Source organism: Brassica rapa, chromosome A09 (genome assembly GCF_000309985.2).
Source record: "Brassica rapa cultivar Chiifu-401-42 chromosome A09, CAAS_Brap_v3.01, whole genome shotgun sequence".
NCBI lineage: Eukaryota > Viridiplantae > Streptophyta > Magnoliopsida > Brassicales > Brassicaceae > Brassica > Brassica rapa.
The window spans coordinates 32,949,802-32,965,916 of NC_024803.2; the positions used below are offsets into that span (position 1 = coordinate 32,949,802).

General features: G+C 37.1%; 3 protein-coding genes and 1 long non-coding RNA gene across 7 annotated transcripts; 2 read left to right on the top strand and 2 right to left on the bottom strand.

Moving 5' to 3' along the window:
- The first annotated feature begins 171 nt into the window (after nucleotides 1-171).
- LOC103841031 (kinesin-like protein KIN-7G) lies at nucleotides 172-6,426 on the top strand. 4 transcript variants are annotated; one of them, XM_033281080.1, is made up of 16 exons: nucleotides 188-986; nucleotides 1,179-1,281; nucleotides 1,948-2,180; nucleotides 2,240-2,329; nucleotides 2,407-2,507; nucleotides 2,608-2,721; nucleotides 2,812-2,893; nucleotides 2,977-3,044; nucleotides 3,109-3,174; nucleotides 3,256-3,380; nucleotides 3,643-3,979; nucleotides 4,164-4,292; nucleotides 4,367-5,259; nucleotides 5,290-5,416; nucleotides 5,503-5,828; nucleotides 5,910-6,426. In XM_033281080.1, the coding sequence occupies exons 3-16, from the start codon at nucleotides 1,970-1,972 to the stop codon at nucleotides 6,235-6,237; spliced, it is 2,997 nt and encodes a 998-aa protein (XP_033136971.1). In that variant the 5' UTR covers nucleotides 188-986; nucleotides 1,179-1,281; nucleotides 1,948-1,969; the 3' UTR covers nucleotides 6,238-6,426. The 4 variants fall into 4 exon arrangements, with proteins under 4 accessions (XP_033136969.1, XP_033136971.1, XP_033136970.1 ...); XM_033281078.1 differs by having other exon boundaries at nucleotides 172-986; nucleotides 4,367-5,416; XM_033281079.1 differs by having other exon boundaries at nucleotides 192-986; nucleotides 1,179-1,283; nucleotides 1,960-2,180; nucleotides 4,367-5,416.
- A 501-nt stretch (nucleotides 6,427-6,927) lies between these two features.
- On the bottom strand, nucleotides 6,928-8,651 carry LOC103841032 (GDP-mannose 4,6 dehydratase 1). Its single transcript, XM_009117546.3, has 2 exons — nucleotides 8,528-8,651; nucleotides 6,928-8,333 (listed from the first exon to the last, which is right to left on the bottom strand). The coding sequence occupies exons 1-2, from the start codon at nucleotides 8,558-8,560 to the stop codon at nucleotides 7,182-7,184; spliced, it is 1,185 nt and encodes a 394-aa protein (XP_009115794.2). The 5' UTR covers nucleotides 8,561-8,651; the 3' UTR covers nucleotides 6,928-7,181.
- A 994-nt stretch (nucleotides 8,652-9,645) lies between these two features.
- LOC103841103 lies at nucleotides 9,646-12,086 on the top strand. The gene is made up of 4 exons (XM_009117615.3): nucleotides 9,646-10,826; nucleotides 11,056-11,692; nucleotides 11,766-11,882; nucleotides 11,952-12,086. Exons 1-4 carry the CDS (start codon nucleotides 9,646-9,648, stop codon nucleotides 12,084-12,086), a joined length of 2,070 nt encoding a protein of 689 aa, XP_009115863.1.
- A 1,482-nt stretch (nucleotides 12,087-13,568) lies between these two features.
- On the bottom strand, nucleotides 13,569-16,020 carry LOC117128556. The gene is made up of 2 exons (XR_004451919.1): nucleotides 15,785-16,020; nucleotides 13,569-15,580 (listed from the first exon to the last, which is right to left on the bottom strand). It is a non-coding gene; the product is annotated as an uncharacterized LOC117128556 (long non-coding RNA).
- Nucleotides 16,021-16,115: the final 95 nt, after the last annotated feature.

Below are 16,115 nucleotides of genomic sequence, written 5' to 3' on the forward strand. Positions count from 1 at the left end.
TCCGGATACCCCAAATTTCTCGGATATCTGGATCCGTCCAGGCCTAATATTATGGTGATAGAAATCATTGCTTGCAGAGTAAAGCAATTTCTTTTTGTGGTTGTGATGTGATGTACCATTAAGATTGAAATAATGCGTGTTTAGGCCATTGATGTGATTTATCAACTTAAAACTGATAATAAACCCAACAGTGATTACAAAATTGTACCTATGTAATCTCCCTCTTCAATCCAAATCAAGGTTGTATAAATGTTAATTATTATTCTTAGGAATATAATAAATATATTGTCTAAAGAACATTTATTATTCTCTTCTGAAATCTGTGGATAATCAAACTGAGCCACACTTTTTCATATGTTGGCACTTGTCATATATGTGGTCAATGATAATTGATGAGGGATCTTTGGAATTTTGCAACTGGTTGGCAAATTTTGCTTATTATTTACTCTTTTTGTTTCATTTTAGATTATATTTAACATTAATACACATATTAAAATTCCAAATTTTAAAGAATTTAAATTAATTACATAAAATCTAGTTAAATAAAATTAATTCAATCAATAAAAACAAATGCAATATTATGTAATTAGTCGCAAATATCAAAAGACATTAAATTTTTATCTAAAACAATGCAAATTAACATAATTCAATTTGCAGTAAAAGTAATGTTTGACAAATTGTATGATTTGTCAGCAAGCAACAAGACAATAAAACTCTAGAACCATTTAACGAAACAATAATAAAAATAGCTCTGATTAAATTGGTAATGCTGGTTCTTTCTTTAGGCGCGCTAATTATAATTAGCGAATTCCTAAATCCACCAATGAAGCAGCCAATTTAACAGCTACGCAATTCCGATTCTCTTTCTCTTTTTTCAATTACCTGATTTATCGCTCTGACGAGCGTAATAGGTCTACGGAAGAATCTCTGCTGTTTTATTTTTCTCCGATCTCCTCCTCCGTCGGTACATCAGGTGTCACGCAGAGGTTAGAATTTCGTTTGATTGTTCTTAATTGACGAGCGTGGCATGTGCGATGGATTCGTGTTAAATGCTTGTGGTTTTTAATTTTTGAAATTTGTGACATTCATTGATTTTAAAAATTCCAATGTGAGATGAATTTTGGGGGCTCTTCACATTACTTGGGTCTTACGGCTTTGTTGTTTATTTGTGGAAGCAGGTGTAATAAGCAGTCAAAGTTCACTGCACATGGAGTTGCTCAACATTCTGCAGAAACTCCTGTGAAAATCCTTGCAAACTTATTATTGTCAATTCCTCCAAAGGTAACTGATATGTTTCGTTTTGTTTGTGAATTGTGATTGTAGGCAATAACAATAGTTTAAGAGTAAGCTTGAAAGTTATGCAAGAAAAAGAAAGACATTTAAATATTACTCTCCCTGTTTTTAAAAGATGCTTATTATAGACTTTTCACATATATTAAGAAAACTCATTAAATACGCATTGTTTTTTGTGAATAACAATTTTTCATAACTTTTAGCCAATAGAAATTCAATAAACACCATTAATTTTTTTGAAACTTACAGTTTTTCATAAAATCATACATTGAAAAAGTAAAAACTGTATCTTTTTGAAACAATTTTTTTTTCCAGAATATACATCTTTTAAGAGTGGATGGAATATATGGTTTTTTTTTTTGTAAAAACGGAGGGAGTATATGTTTATCTCTCTCAAAACAATGATTCAAAAGAACGACGACGTTGTTACTGATTTTCATTCTCATTCTCTGCTGACATATGTTGAATATAAAAACACGTGGATAGAGACAATATTCTTCTACCCAAGACATGAAATTAGACAAAGTTCATTACTTGAGTCGTGATCTACAGTGACTTGGTTGTCTCATCGTTGTTAATTACCTTCTCTCCCTTATATATATATGTATTTATGACATTGCTGTTATTTTTGGTCCGGGTTTCTTTTGGGGATAGGATGAGAGAAGGGAGGTGAGTGATGAAGATGGCTGCCATAGAGGATCAGATGCAAGGATCTAGCGGGAGAGAAGAGAAGATTTTTGTTTCTGTTCGTCTGAGGCCATTAAGTGTCAGAGAAAGGGTTAGGAACGATGTGGCTGATTGGGAGTGTATTAATGATGAAACTGTCATATACAGGAGCCATCTTTCCATTTCCGAGCGTTCCATGTACCCCACTGCCTACACATTTGGTAAGACTTTCTTAGCTTCTTCATCAAATGCTTTTTGCTGAGCTTTCCTATGCCTCTAGACAGAGTCTTTGGCCCTGAGTGTTGTACCAAGGACGTATATGATCAAGGGGCGAAGGATGTGGCTCTCTCTGTTGTTAGCGGGGTTCATGGTAAGGCATGCCCAGTACTGCTCTCTAGTCTTTATCTACTGTGGCTCAAGTTGTATACACGTTTCAACTGGTTTCAGCTAGTGTCTTTGCATATGGACAAACAAGCAGTGGAAAGACGTACACCATGAGTGGAATTACTGATTACGCCTTGGCTGATATATATGACTACATTGAGAAGGTGAAATTAACTTTAGGATAGACTCGTAGACAGTAATCTTACCGCACTATTTCGAGTCTATTCACTAACTTTCGCCTTTTTCAATTGTGTGTTTCTGCAGCACAAGGAAAGAGAATTCGTTCTGAAATTCTCAGCCATGGAGATCTATAATGAGTCTGTAAGAGACCTCTTGAGCACAGACATTAGTCCCCTCAGAATTCTAGATGATCCTGAGGTACAAGTTGAGATTGGCTGATTATTCTTAACCACTTATGGAATTGGTTATGCATATACTTACTTTGCTGGTCATTTGCTTTCTTGACAGAAAGGGACAATTGTTGAGAAATTAACTGAAGAAACTCTGCGGGACTGGAAACATTTTAAGGAACTTTTATCAATCTGTATAGGTATTGACTCTAAAAACGTGTATGTACATTAATACTTTTGATGTTTAGCATCCATTTGACTAGGATCATCTAATTTTTTGCAGCTCAACGACAAATTGGAGAAACAGCTTTAAATGAAGTTAGTTCCCGCTCCCATCAGATTCTGAGATTGGTAAGGCATTTTTTTCTGTAAACAAACTTCTTTTGCAACTTTTTCTGACTGATATCTTTTACAGACGGTTGAAAGCACAGCACGTGAATATTTAGCGAACGAAAAATTTAGTACACTCACAGCTACAGTGGTATGTACTTTGAATTGTTATCATAAATTATCCTGGAAAAAAAGAGGAAATAAGCTCATAGATTAGCTAATTATCCTGCAGAATTTTGTTGATCTTGCGGGAAGCGAGCGTGCGTCTCAATCATTATCAGCTGGCACAAGGTTGAAAGAAGGTGGTCATATAAACCGAAGTTTACTAACGCTAGGAACTGTCATTCGAAAGCTAAGGTTAGCCTATGTAACACCTTTAGCTTCAATGAAGTTCCCTGATTTGTGACACCTTAAGTCTACTCTTTATTCTTCGAGTTTTAAAGCAAATTCCCCTGTCTTTATTGATTGCTGAGCTGCTCTTTATTGTCTTTGATTGAGTTCCCAAGCTGAAACATATGAATATTACCTAGTTGTGTTGCGTTACCAAGTTTTCTGCAGCTGCTATTAACTTGTGTACCTTCCTTTTACATTACTAAATGGTATCGTTAGCTTAATGCAGTAAAGAAAAAACTGGGCACATCCCATTCAGAGACTCAAAGCTGACACGCATACTTCAGACGTCGTTGGGAGGAAACGCCAGAACTGCTATAATCTGCACCCTGAGTCCTGCAGGAATCCACGTTGAGCAATCAAGAAACACATTGTTATTCGCAAGCTGCGCAAAGGAGGTGGCGACAAATGCACAAGTCAACGTCGTCATGTCTGATAAAGTTCTGGTTAAACATTTACAAAGGGAGTTGGCTAAACTGGAGAGTGAGTTGAAAAGCCCTCGTCAAGCTCTTGTTGTGTCTGATACAACTGCATTGCTGATGGAGAAGGACCTTCAGATTGAAAAGGTACTACCATTTACTTCAATCAACCTATCAAGATATCTTAATCTTAAAACCAGTTAAAATACAATTTCTTGGAACGACCGTAATTATTATTACCGGACACTGTTAGCTGCATTAATACTGGTGATGTAAATCCTTTTCATGATCCATTCACTCTAAAAACTTCATTCTCTTTCATTATTTACAGCTAAACAAAGAGGTGTTCCAGCTAGCACAACTATTAGAGCGGGCTTATTCTCGGATTGAGGATCTCCAACAAGTTACTGGAGAAACACCAAGAAAGGAGATATTATCAACAGACTCAGACCATCCAAATGTACGTCATTTTCAAATTTGAATATTTACCGAATCAACTGTTTGATTTATAATCCCTTCTTGGTATTTGTACAGGTGGTTCTTGGACATCAATACCCCAAGCTGCGGGTGCGCAGTTCTTGGGAATCTCTAAATATAACACCAGAAACCCCTGCTCATCAGTCTAGTATGATTTCCCCACAATCAACCGAGCACGGTTCTCACGAGAATGTCTTCCAGCTTTCAGACATTAGGATAGAATCTGGTGGTGGTGCAACTAGCCCGGGGAAACGCCTCTCGTTTGTAACTCCTGTGAAATTCACTAAAGTTCGACTTAATATTCGTGAGGAAGAAAGTCAAAACGAACCGCACATTCAGAAGAGGAAAGATCAGTCTTGTGTCCAGGAGGAGAGACTTCAAGAAATTGACGAACCAAGTGAGGTGGATTCTGAAGATACTTGCACGGAACTTCGATGCATAGAAACAGAGTCTCCCGGTATCATCATGTATCCAGAGCCATGTATCCTTCCAGTATGTATACCAGATTCAAAGAACTTAATACCACCAACGGAAATTCAAGAAGAAGAAGAAGAAGAAGTAAAGGAAGTCAGTGCTGTCTTTGTCCAACCAAAAGAAAAAAGTGAACCCGCTAAAGTCTCTCCAAGTCGTGTTTTGTCACTAACGGACAAAGCAACTCCTCAAGAGTCTTCGAACCACATAAGAGACCATACACATCCAGATTCTCTCACTATGTCTCCTGAAAAGCCTTATGATTGGCATCTTGAGAAGGATTCGCAAACTGGAAGCCAAAGCTGCGGAACAAGCTTTGTATCGAGTTCTTCCTCTGCTTTGTATGAGTACGAGAGAGATGCTAACACACCGACAAGGTGGTATCAGAAAGAAAGAGCTGAGAGCAACCTGAAACCATCCAACATCAAGAGGCCGCCATTACCAAAGCATCTTAGCCAGATGAGCATGCCAGCAACTTGGTTTGAGAAAAAGAGAAAGCCATCACTGAATAGCTCACAGGTGTCTTCCTCTAGCGCTCCTGTTTTTGAGCGTCAGAGAAGTGGTAGAGGTTCCAGCAGCCAGGATGAAGGTGAAGAGACTGGTCGTCAAAGAGACAAGCGAATCATTCATTTATCGGTTAGTTTTACTAACTTGGTCACTCAGAGCTTTGCTTTCCGCTTACCTATACTCGATACGACATTAAAGTGTTGTCTTTATGACAGATGGAGGACATAGAACAGAAGTTCTTGGCGCTGAGATCACCAAAGAGTTTCAAGGACGCTGCAGTGGACCCCATACAAGACTATTTAACATCGCCACTGAACTGGTCGTTGGAGTTCAACAGACTCGAGATTGAGATAATAGAGCTGTGGCATGATTGCAACGTTTCCATGGCACATAGAAGTTACTTCTTCCTTCTCTTCAGAGGAGATCAGAAAGATTGCTTGTACATGGAAGTAGAACTCCGTAGGCTCAAGTGCATCAGAGAAACCTTTACCAACAATACCAAAACTATCGAAAACGGACGCACTCTTACATCAATGTCCAGGTACATCTCTTCACATAAAGCACATTACATTTATTTGAAATGTAATTGTTATTAACTGTTTGGGGCTGTGAAACAAAACAGCTTGAGGGCGTTGAACAGGGAGAGGTACAAGCTGAGTCAGCTGATGCAGAAGAAACTGAGCAAAGAAGAGAGAGAGAACCTGTTCTTGAGATGGGGCATTGGGCTGAACACAAAGCACAGGCGGCTCCAGCTGGCGCATCGTCTGTGGTCAGAGAACAAAGACATGGAGCATGTCCGAGAGAGCGCCTCTGTTGTGGGGAAGCTGATGGGGTTCGTTGACATGGATTTGGCGTCAAAGGAGATGTATGGCCTCAACTTCTCTATTAAACCCCGTCCCAAAAAATCAAGCCTGTGGAAACGGAGCGTTTTGTCGCTCTCTACATTGTAATTAAAGAGAAAAAAAGGGGTCGGATATCAGAAATCCAATTGATTCAATTGAAAGTGGTGTAGCTTCTAAGTGAGAGGTACACTCGCATATGTAAATTTTGATTTGGGTCTGAGACTGAGAGTCAGTGATCTGAAATGTAACTTCAAAATGCCAATTCGCTAAAAATGTGTTGACATTTGTCTGTGATTAGCTGTTTGCTTAAGAGTAGGGTCTCGTGCAGGTTAGCCAACGTTGAGCTTTGTTGACATAGAGGTTTGAGTCAAGGACAAAACTATGCTCTCGAAAGGAAACTATGTTCAGTAGTTTCTTAGGCAGCAGGTCCGAGTGAATTACCCACTGAACAATCTCTTTGCCTTTTAATTTGCATCTTTGCACACTATCATGCAGACAGGAGGTTACAGAAACAAGATAACAAGTCATAGTAGAGCATTTTGTTTCTGCTGTAATCATTTTTGAGAGCATAGTTCTGTAGATGTAGTATAGATGTAGTAGTTTCTTAGGTGTAACTCCTCCTGTCTGCATGATAGTGTGCAAAGATGCAAATGAAAAGGAAAAGAAGTTTTAGAGTGCGACAGAAAACCCCAAAGTTAGTTCCATTTTTTGAATGATATGTCTTTTCTTCTCACTTTCTGTTTCCAAACCTTTTCTATATCAAGTAATGTCTGAGTTTATGTAGAATAGAGCCAAATATCAAGGGAAAAGTAAAAGAGACAATTTTGTTTGATGAAGCTTTAGGAGATACAAAGACTAGAAAGAACAGAGGACGTCCTTCCTCTAACCCCTTCCATACAAAACTCACTATTGCTTCATCCTCAACTCATTGAGGGAAACAAATTGGATATAACTTAATAAAACGACAAGACACAACAAAACAAACCATTAAAAGCAAAAAATAAATATTTTTTTAGAAAAAAAAGACAGAAAATTTCGAATCAGAATCTGAATCAAGGCTGCTGCTGAGCATCCATGTAACCAGCATCAACAAGAACTTTCTCCCTCTTAGCAAGCGCAAGATCTTCATCAACCATCATCTTCACAAGCTTCTCAAACCCCACTTTGGGCTTCCACCCCAACACTTCCTTGGCCTTGCTCGCATCTCCTTTCAAGTTATCAACCTCAGACGGCCTAAAGTACCTCTTATCAATCTCCACATGATCCTTCCAGTTAAGCCCCAAGTACCCAAACGAAACCTCGAGAAACTCCTCAACCGTATGCGACTCCTCCGTGGCCACCACGTAATCATCCGCCTTCTCCTGCTGCAGCATCATCCACATCGCCTCCACGTAGTCCCCCGCGAACCCCCAGTCTCTCGAAGCCTGGAGGTTCCCGAGGAAGAGCTTCCTCTGCAAACCCACCTTGATCCTCCCCAAGGCTCTCGTGATCTTCCTCGTGACAAAGTTCTCTCCGCGACGTGGCGACTCGTGGTTGAACAAGATCCCGTTACACGCGAAGAGACCGTAGGCCTCGCGGTAGTTAACGGTGTACCAATGCGCAGCGACTTTGGACGCTGCGTAGGGAGATCTGGGGTGAAACGGCGTCGTTTCGGCCTGCGGAGGCGGAGTGGCTCCGAACATCTCCGAAGATCCGGCCTGGTAGTACTTGACGGTGCGACCGCTGTCGACGGTGTGAGATCTGACGGCTTCGAGGAGGCGGAGAGCGCCGGTGGCGACCACGTCGGCGGTGTAGTCAGGGATCTCGAAGGAGACGGCGACGTGAGACTGCGCGGCGAGGTTGTAGACTTCGTCGGGCTTGATCACGTCGATCCAGCGGCGGAGGGAGGACGCGTCGGAGAGATCGGCGTAGTGGAGCTTCATCAGAGCCTTGTCGGCGTTGTGGGGGTCGATGTAGATGTGGTTGATCCGCTGCGTGTTGAAGTTGGACGATCGGCGGATCAGGCCGTGGACTTCGTAGCCTTTCTCGAGGAGGAACTCGGTGAGGTACGATCCGTCTTGGCCGGTGATTCCGGTGACCAGTGCTATCTTCCTCGGCATTTCCTCGGATCTGGGCTCGTTGTTCTCAGACGCCATTGGTGGTTGTTTTTTTTTTTTGCTTTTGAGATCTGGATTTGGTCGGAGACAGGATACGTCGGCAAGGCTCTGTAATGAAAATTGGGCTTTCAGTTTAGTTCGTTTAAATAAGACATTGTCGGAGATCAGAGGTTGAAGACGGAGGGGGTATTATTGTCATTTGAATGTTATGGTCAATCAGTTATCGTTTGTTTCTTTATTTGATTTAATTGCTGTCTCATGAGATTTGTTTCCATAGTTAAGAATCCAAGCACGTTACTTACTGGTTTACGTGTTCTTTTTCTGGTCAAACCCATGAATGTTCTGATATAGAAGTATCTTTTGGTAAACCAGGACCAAACAAAGAAGCTTCAAATCATTTGCAACTTTCTGCAATTTTTTTAGAGAATTATGATAACTAATAAAAAGGTACTACAGGGAAATAGTCAAAAAAGTAACATAATAACATAATGTATATATACATAACACTATGGTAAAATAAGTAATCAATCTTTCAATTTTGGTTAGTTTGCAATTTAGTCTTGGTAAAATAAGTAATCAATCTTTCAATTTTGGTTAGTTTGCAATTTAGTCTTGGTAAATTTTTAAAAATACCATAAATAAAGAAAGTCTTATCAAGAATTAGAGGGGGAGGGGAGGAGATAGCAAATATTTTGTGGAAAATTAAAGAAAAGAAACTTCTTGGGTCGTAGATAAAGAGAGGTAAGCAATGATACGAGATGAAACAAGGGTTTTTAGTAATTAATCCCTCCAACTAAAGATTTTTCGTAAAAAAATTCCTCAACTATTTATCTTGTGTTTTATCCCCTAAAGTTATATTCCGTTAGATTTTAGTACCCTCCGTCCACTTTGTCGTGATATAGTAACAGACTCCGTTTAATCAAAACGTAGCGTTTCATTAAGAGTAAAAAACAACATGTTTTCTCTTTGAAACGGCAGGGAGTGTCTTTAAAACAACATGGCGTTGAAAAGCCTGAGCCCTTACTCTCTTTGTCGTGAAGAATTTGAAAAAAATCCCCAAATTCACAAATCCTAACTTAATTCTTCGATGATTTTCGTCAATTACCATGATTTCATTGTAGATTCAGACTGAGTAAGAGCTGATTGTTGATAATTTTCATCTGTTTCGAAGGAGAATAGAGACGAACGAAGGTTCAAAGATGTTAAGGTTAGTTGGTTTGGTGTTTTCCGCTCTGTATCATATAGAAATTTCAAAAATTGTTGAGTTATTGATGAGTTTTCATTCTCAGTTCACCACAGGACAATTTTCTTTAGATTACACATTGGAGGCTACTGGGGAGGTGATGGCTCGTACAATGGTGGTGAAAATAGATGTTGTCGTGTTGATTTTGAGCAACCAAGTCTGAGAATGTTGAAAAAAATGGTGCTGGATTCTGGGTTTTCAGAAAATATGAGTAAGTTCTCTTATTTTTCATCTGGTGTTGTTGACGACAATCGTATGGAGTTGTATGATGATGGTAATGTTATAGAGATGATTAGGATTTCACATGAGATAGAGTCGATGAATCTTTATGTGGTTAGAGAAGATGATCTTGTTCTTGATGATGTACTTGTTGGAGAAGTGGAAGAAGAAGAGGAACCACAAGATGATGATGAAGCGTATGATTTTTACCGTCACGATTACATGGAGAGTGATGGTTCAGAAGGGGAGGGTGATAATGACAGGATAGACTTTTATGTAGGTCAGGAGTTTGTTTCGAAGGAAAAGTGTAAGGCAACAATAGAGAAATATGTTGTGAGAAAGAAGCTGAATATTCACTTTCCGAAGTGTGAGAAGAAGAAAATACAGGCTGTATGTGTTCAAGACAGTTGCAAATGGCGTCTATATGCATCAATAAACAGCCGCTCAGACAAAATGGTAGTGAGAACAATGGAAGGAACACATAGCTGTTATCCTACTGGAGTTGTTGACCTCTACAGTGCACCAAAGATAGCTGCTGATTATATCAACGAGTTTAGGACCAATCCTAAGCTCTCAGCGGAACAAATTCAACAAAGATTAGGAATGGCTGGGCTTCGGGTAACAAAAACGAAGTGTCAAAGCGCAAGACAGATTATGAAGCACATTGTCAGTGATGAATATGCTGAGCAGTTTACAAGAATGTATGACTACGTTGAGAAGCTGAGGAAAACTAATCTTGGATCTACGGTGATATTAGGTACAAAAGATAGAGTTTTTGAGAAGTTCTACACATGTTTTGCATCTCATAAAAATGGCTGGAAGAGTGCATGTCGTAGAGTTATCCATTTGGATGGTACATTCCTAAAAAGCCGAATGAAAGGACAACTTTTGACTGCTGTGGGAAAAGACCCAAATGATGCAATGTATATCATTGGATGGGCGATTGTACCAGTGGAAAACAAAGTCTATTGGGAGTGGTTTATGGATCTATTGCGAGAAGACTTGGGTTTGGAAGATGGTAATGGCGTGGCACTTTCTTCAGATCAGCAAAAGGGACTGATTTATGCAATCAAAAACGTGTTGCCCGACGCAGAACATAGGATGTGTGCTAGACACATTTTTGCCAATTTGCAGAAAAGGTACAAGCAAATGGGACCTCTTACACAAAGCGTTTTGGAAGTGTGCACGTGCATACAATGAACCAGTGTTTACAAAACAGCTTGAGAAGATAAAAACCATTAGACCTGAGGCTTATGAAGAATTGAAGAGGACTGTCGGCTCAAATTGGTCTCGGTGAGGTTTTTTTATCTCTTGATTTTTATTTTGGTGATTGTTGCCTTGCTTATTTCTCTGTTTACATCATTTCAGGGCATTTTTTAGTGACATACCAAAGTCTGTTTCTGTTGAAAACAACATCAGTGAAAGCTATAATGCTGTCCTAAAAGACGCTCGAGAGAAACCTATTGTTGGCTTGCTTGAAGACATAAGGCGCCATATCATGGCAAGTAACTTGGTTAAGATTAAAGAGATGGAGTCTGTAACAAGCCTGGTCACACCTAAGGCATTGGCAACAATAGAGAAGCAGAAAAAGAGTTTAAAGTGGTGTCAACCACTGTCTAATGGAAGAGGTATTTATGAAGTTGATCATGGGAAAAACAAGTATGTGGTGCATGTTCGAGATAAGACTAGTTGCTCTTGCAGAGAGTACGATGTGAGTGGTATTCCCTGTTGTCACATTATGTGTGCATTGTGGGCTGAGTATAAGGAGACAAAGCTTCCTGAGACAGTGGTTTTAGATTGGTTTTCTGTGGAGAAATGGAAGCTTTGTTACAGCTCACTTATGTTTCCTGTGAATGGTATGGAACTGTGGGAAACTCATAGTGATGTTGTAGTCATGCCTCCACTGGACAGGATCATGTCAGGAAGACCTAAGAACAATGACCGAGTGAGAGATCCATCCGAGGCAGCTTCTCAGACTTCTCAAAATTCTCAAAAAGCTATTGTGGTAATCAATCTATATATTTCTCTCTGTAATAATTCATTTTTGATGCTTCTAAAATATTTTATTTATGATCCAGACATGTAGCAACTGCTTACAAACGGGTCATAATATATGGACATGTGAACAAGAGATTGTGCCTAAACCACCAAAGCCCGTTCCACTCTTTCCATCCTTTCATGCGAAAACTGTCATGGTAAAAGATATTGTGACTGAATCAATTTATTCTATAGATGTGTATTGATTTACTTATTTTATATTGTAGACATGTAGCAACTGTCAACAAACCGGACATAACAAGCGTAAATGTAGACTAGAGCCGGTGACCAAGCCCTCTAATCAGCCTCGTGGAAGACCATCGAAGAAACAAAAGACCATAGAAGACACAAATGTGGAGTAGTGTTTTGCATTTGGTGTCTACATGTTTCTAGCTTTTTTTTTTATGTTAACGTGTTAGTATACTTGCTTTTGGATGTTATCATGTTAACTGATGCTATTATTCTTGCTTTTTGGATGTTAACAAGTACTTTTAGGCACTCTATTGATCTTATGTCTTATATATTAGACATCTACAAAGCCTTAAAAGGCATATAATTCAACAAAGGACATAACTCAAACAAGTCAAAAGACATAACACAACCAAGATATATTAAAAACCAGACGCAAAGTCACATAATCCGAAAACATAATCTGAAACATAATCTGAAACAAACAAGACATCATAACTCAAAACAACTATTCTACAAACCCGAAACACCCATCATACAAACCCCACCCCAAATAACACTTCTAAAAGTTAGTAGACATCTTCGAAAAAGACACGACATCTAAAGCTTAGTTCTGATTTGCTCAATCACTTGAATGATCTCACCAAGATCATTTTTCAGCTCAACAATGTCCTTCTTTATCTGTACCAGATCGTTAATAATCATGGTTTGTTTGCTTGCCAACACATCAAATTCTTCAATATGTGCTTCGTCGAGCCACTTAAAGACGTGATTTGGACCTGAAATCGCTCCACAACGATAAAATTTTCTCCCTGGATTGCGGCTTGTTCCCGATGTTAACACTATCGTTAAGGCTCCACATTGGCAGTTCCGTGGTATTCCTGGTCCTAAATCCATCGATTATGGCTGTCCAAAACTTCTTCACCCACACTAGCACAAACTTCACACAACAAGAAAAAAATCAAAATCAAAGAAATCGAAATCTAATATGGAGAAATTGACCTACATACGACACTAAATAAAGAAAATCGACCATATTTACCTTAACTTCAATCGTCTTCTTCTCTCTGTTGATGAACCCTAAGTTTTCGAAATTGGGATTTTTTTCCTCGTGAAGACTGACTTGTGTTTCAAAGAGAAAACATGTTGTTTTTTACTCTTAATGAAACGCTACGTTTTGATTAAACGGAGTCTGTTACTATATCACGACAAAGTGGATGGAGGGTATTAAAATCTAACGGAATATAACTTTAGGGGATAAAACACAAGATAAATAGTTGAGGAGATTTTTTACTAAAAATCATTAGTTGGGGGGATTAATTACTAAAAACCCATGAAACAACGGCACACGACGAATGCGACTTGGATATTGGAGAAAAGAAGAAAGCGAAATTCAGTACAATACATGTAGGACTGGGATTTCGGATATTCGGTTCGGGTTCGGATAGGAACCGATCGGGTCCGGGTTTTTCGGATAAATGAATTCTATACCCAATGAGTACTTAGTAGATTTCGGTTCGGATTTCGGATCGGGTACTACCGGTTTCGGGTCGGTTCCGGATACCCGTTTCTTATGTGAATTATATAAATATTTGCAAAATAAAATAATTATATACCAGTTTTTTATTTATTAATTTTATTTTTTTAAGGAAAAGTAAATAAAAATCGTATATATATTAGTAACATGTATTAAATACAACAAAGTTGAACTAGTCTAGTGGTATAACAGTTGTTGCTTTGCCTATCCAACCCGGGTTCGACCCTCAGAAGATACAAATCTATGTTTTTTAAACATAGAATTCGGGTTAAACGGGTACCCGTTCGGTTTCGGGTAAAAACCGAAACCGAACCGATACCCATGGATAATTAACACTAATATCCATCGGATAAATTGTCTAGGACCGAAACCGAACCGAACCGGTTCATTTCGGGTCGGTTCCGGTTCGGGTATTCGGTTATGGATAAAAATCCCAGGCCTAAATACATGTTTTCTAAATTAATAGTGCAGAGTATGAATGTAGTGCAGAGTAAATGCAGTACAAATGCAGGAAAAATTAATATGCAGATTGATCTGCATTTTGTCTTCAATCAACATTAAAAATGCAGAAGAAATTATAATATTAAAAAATTAAGAAAACTGCATACAGGAAAATTCATGTGATAAAAAACTAATCTGCAGGTAATAGGAATAAGTGGACACAGGAGCCTAATGAAGTGTTGTCTTTGATTTTTTTTTTTTTTTGACAACTACTTTTTCTCCTTTAGTTATCAATATTTCATATTACTTTTTTCTTTCCTTCACAAATTAAAATTCTTCGAGTTAAAAAAAAAGAAAAAAACAAATTAAAATTCATCTTTAAGTGTAAGTTTTTTGTTTATAAAGAATTTAAGATGAATTTTCTTATACAAATAATTAAAATGACGTATTATATATATAAATAATATTATTAAATTTGATAAACACTTATATATATATAATATACATATTCAAAATAGGGGTGAACACATATCGGATATCCGGATGATCCAATTTGTTTCGTCCGAATAATCAATTATGTTTCGCTTTGATCCAAAAAAATAAAAATATATTAGAAAATAAATTAAAAGAAAAAATAATATAAATAATATAAAATATTATAAAATATTATAAAATATTATAAAATAATATAAAATAATACTATTTTATAAGAAAAAAAACATTTACTTTTAAAATTCTAATAAATAATTTACTGATTCAGTAAATAAAATATTGTAAAACTTATATAAAATATAAAATTTATATAACTTTTATATAATTCTGTAAATATATGTATATATATGCATATAACGGATCGGATATCCATTCTTAAAAATATTAATATTTGTGATTTTTTCGTTTCCTATGGATATCCGGATTTAATGAATTTAAATATTAGTTATTTGTACTATTTATATAACTTTCATATAATTCTTTAAATATATGTAAATATAATATATATATATATAAATTATATATATATATATATATTAATTTAATTAATTTATGCATGTTATTTATATTGCATGTATTATTTGCATATAATTATAAATTTAAATATTTTTATAATTAATTATTATTTTAAAATGATTATTATACGCATTATAACACATGCATTATTTTAATCTTATGTTTAATTAGTTTTATCAGTTTTTTATATCTATGTTCATATAATTGAACTAATATTATTTTTAAATTTATAGATATGGCATCTAACCGTGGAGAAAACGTAAAACTTAATATACGTCATACAAATTTGATCTACATTTGTTCTGCTTGATCTTCGTTTTCTGTTTGATCTGCGTTTTTATGATCTGCATGCCATTCGAAGACTAAATTACATGTTTTTCTGTATCCGAACCGGAGAAGATCTCTTATGTATGTATAAATATATAAATGAATTTTAAGCTTATGCTTTCGAAAACCTAAGACAAATAATTTTTTAAATGATATGTCAGAATACAAGATAAGAAACGAAAATAGAAGCTAATAGCTATCATCAATGCACAAGCCATCCAATATGCCACCAGAAAAACCATCAAAGAAATAGAAGATAACGATTGAACTCAGCTTATATATGATCTACTCAAACCTTTTAACTATGTTTTGGTTGTTCAAGTGTTATGAATCATGTTGTTTCTTTTACTATGTCTTAAGAACTAAATTTTGGAACAACACTTGAAAACAAGTTCTTAAACTATCATAAAAAAATTATCATAAGGACAATCCACATTTTTCATCAAAGATTGTTTCCTGGCCAAAACATCCAATTTATCAAGTTGAGCTGAGCCTAGTGCCTAGATAAAGCATTATATAGGCAGTGCGTGGAAACCTATGGGGTTCATTTGACACCACAAAAAATGTACTAAATTGAACTTTGCAAGCTGTAGTTATTAAACGACACTAGCTAATTTGGCTTGAAAGCTAGTCTATGAACCCACAAACCTTGGGTCGAATCCCTTCATTGACATTTCTTTTTTAATATTTTGTATTTTGACCAAATTTACCAACACTATGTCCCCGCATAAAAAATTTCTTGGGTTTGCCCCTGCTCATGCATGAATCCTATATAGAGGGAAGTCTCTATTCGGGTGAACGAGCACTCATCCTGCAGTTAAGACTATTGCTTGATATATTTGGACACATTAGGTGTTGTATCTGTTACATATTAAGACTAAATCCCCTA

Coding starts and splice junctions, on each gene's coding strand:
- LOC103841031 (XM_033281078.1), top strand. CDS start 1,970: ATGAAGATGGCTGCCATAGAGGATCAGATGCAAGGATCTAGCGGGAGA. Junction 3,381..3,642: donor ACTGTCATTCGAAAGCTAAG/GTTAGCCTATGT, acceptor AGCTTAATGCAG/TAAAGAAAAAACTGGGCACA. Junction 5,417..5,502: donor AGCGAATCATTCATTTATCG/GTTAGTTTTACT, acceptor TCTTTATGACAG/ATGGAGGACATAGAACAGAA.
- LOC103841032 (XM_009117546.3), bottom strand. CDS start 8,560: ATGGGTTTGACCAGAAAAAGAACACGTAAACCA. Junction 8,334..8,527: donor GAAAAAGAACACGTAAACCA/GTAAGTAACGTG, acceptor TTTTCATTACAG/AGCCTTGCCGACGTATCCTG.
- LOC103841103 (XM_009117615.3), top strand. CDS start 9,646: ATGGTGCTGGATTCTGGGTTTTCAGAAAATATGAGTAAGTTCTCTTAT. Junction 10,827..11,055: donor TTTGCCAATTTGCAGAAAAG/GTACAAGCAAAT, acceptor ACATCATTTCAG/GGCATTTTTTAGTGACATAC. Junction 11,883..11,951: donor TTCATGCGAAAACTGTCATG/GTAAAAGATATT, acceptor TTTATATTGTAG/ACATGTAGCAACTGTCAACA.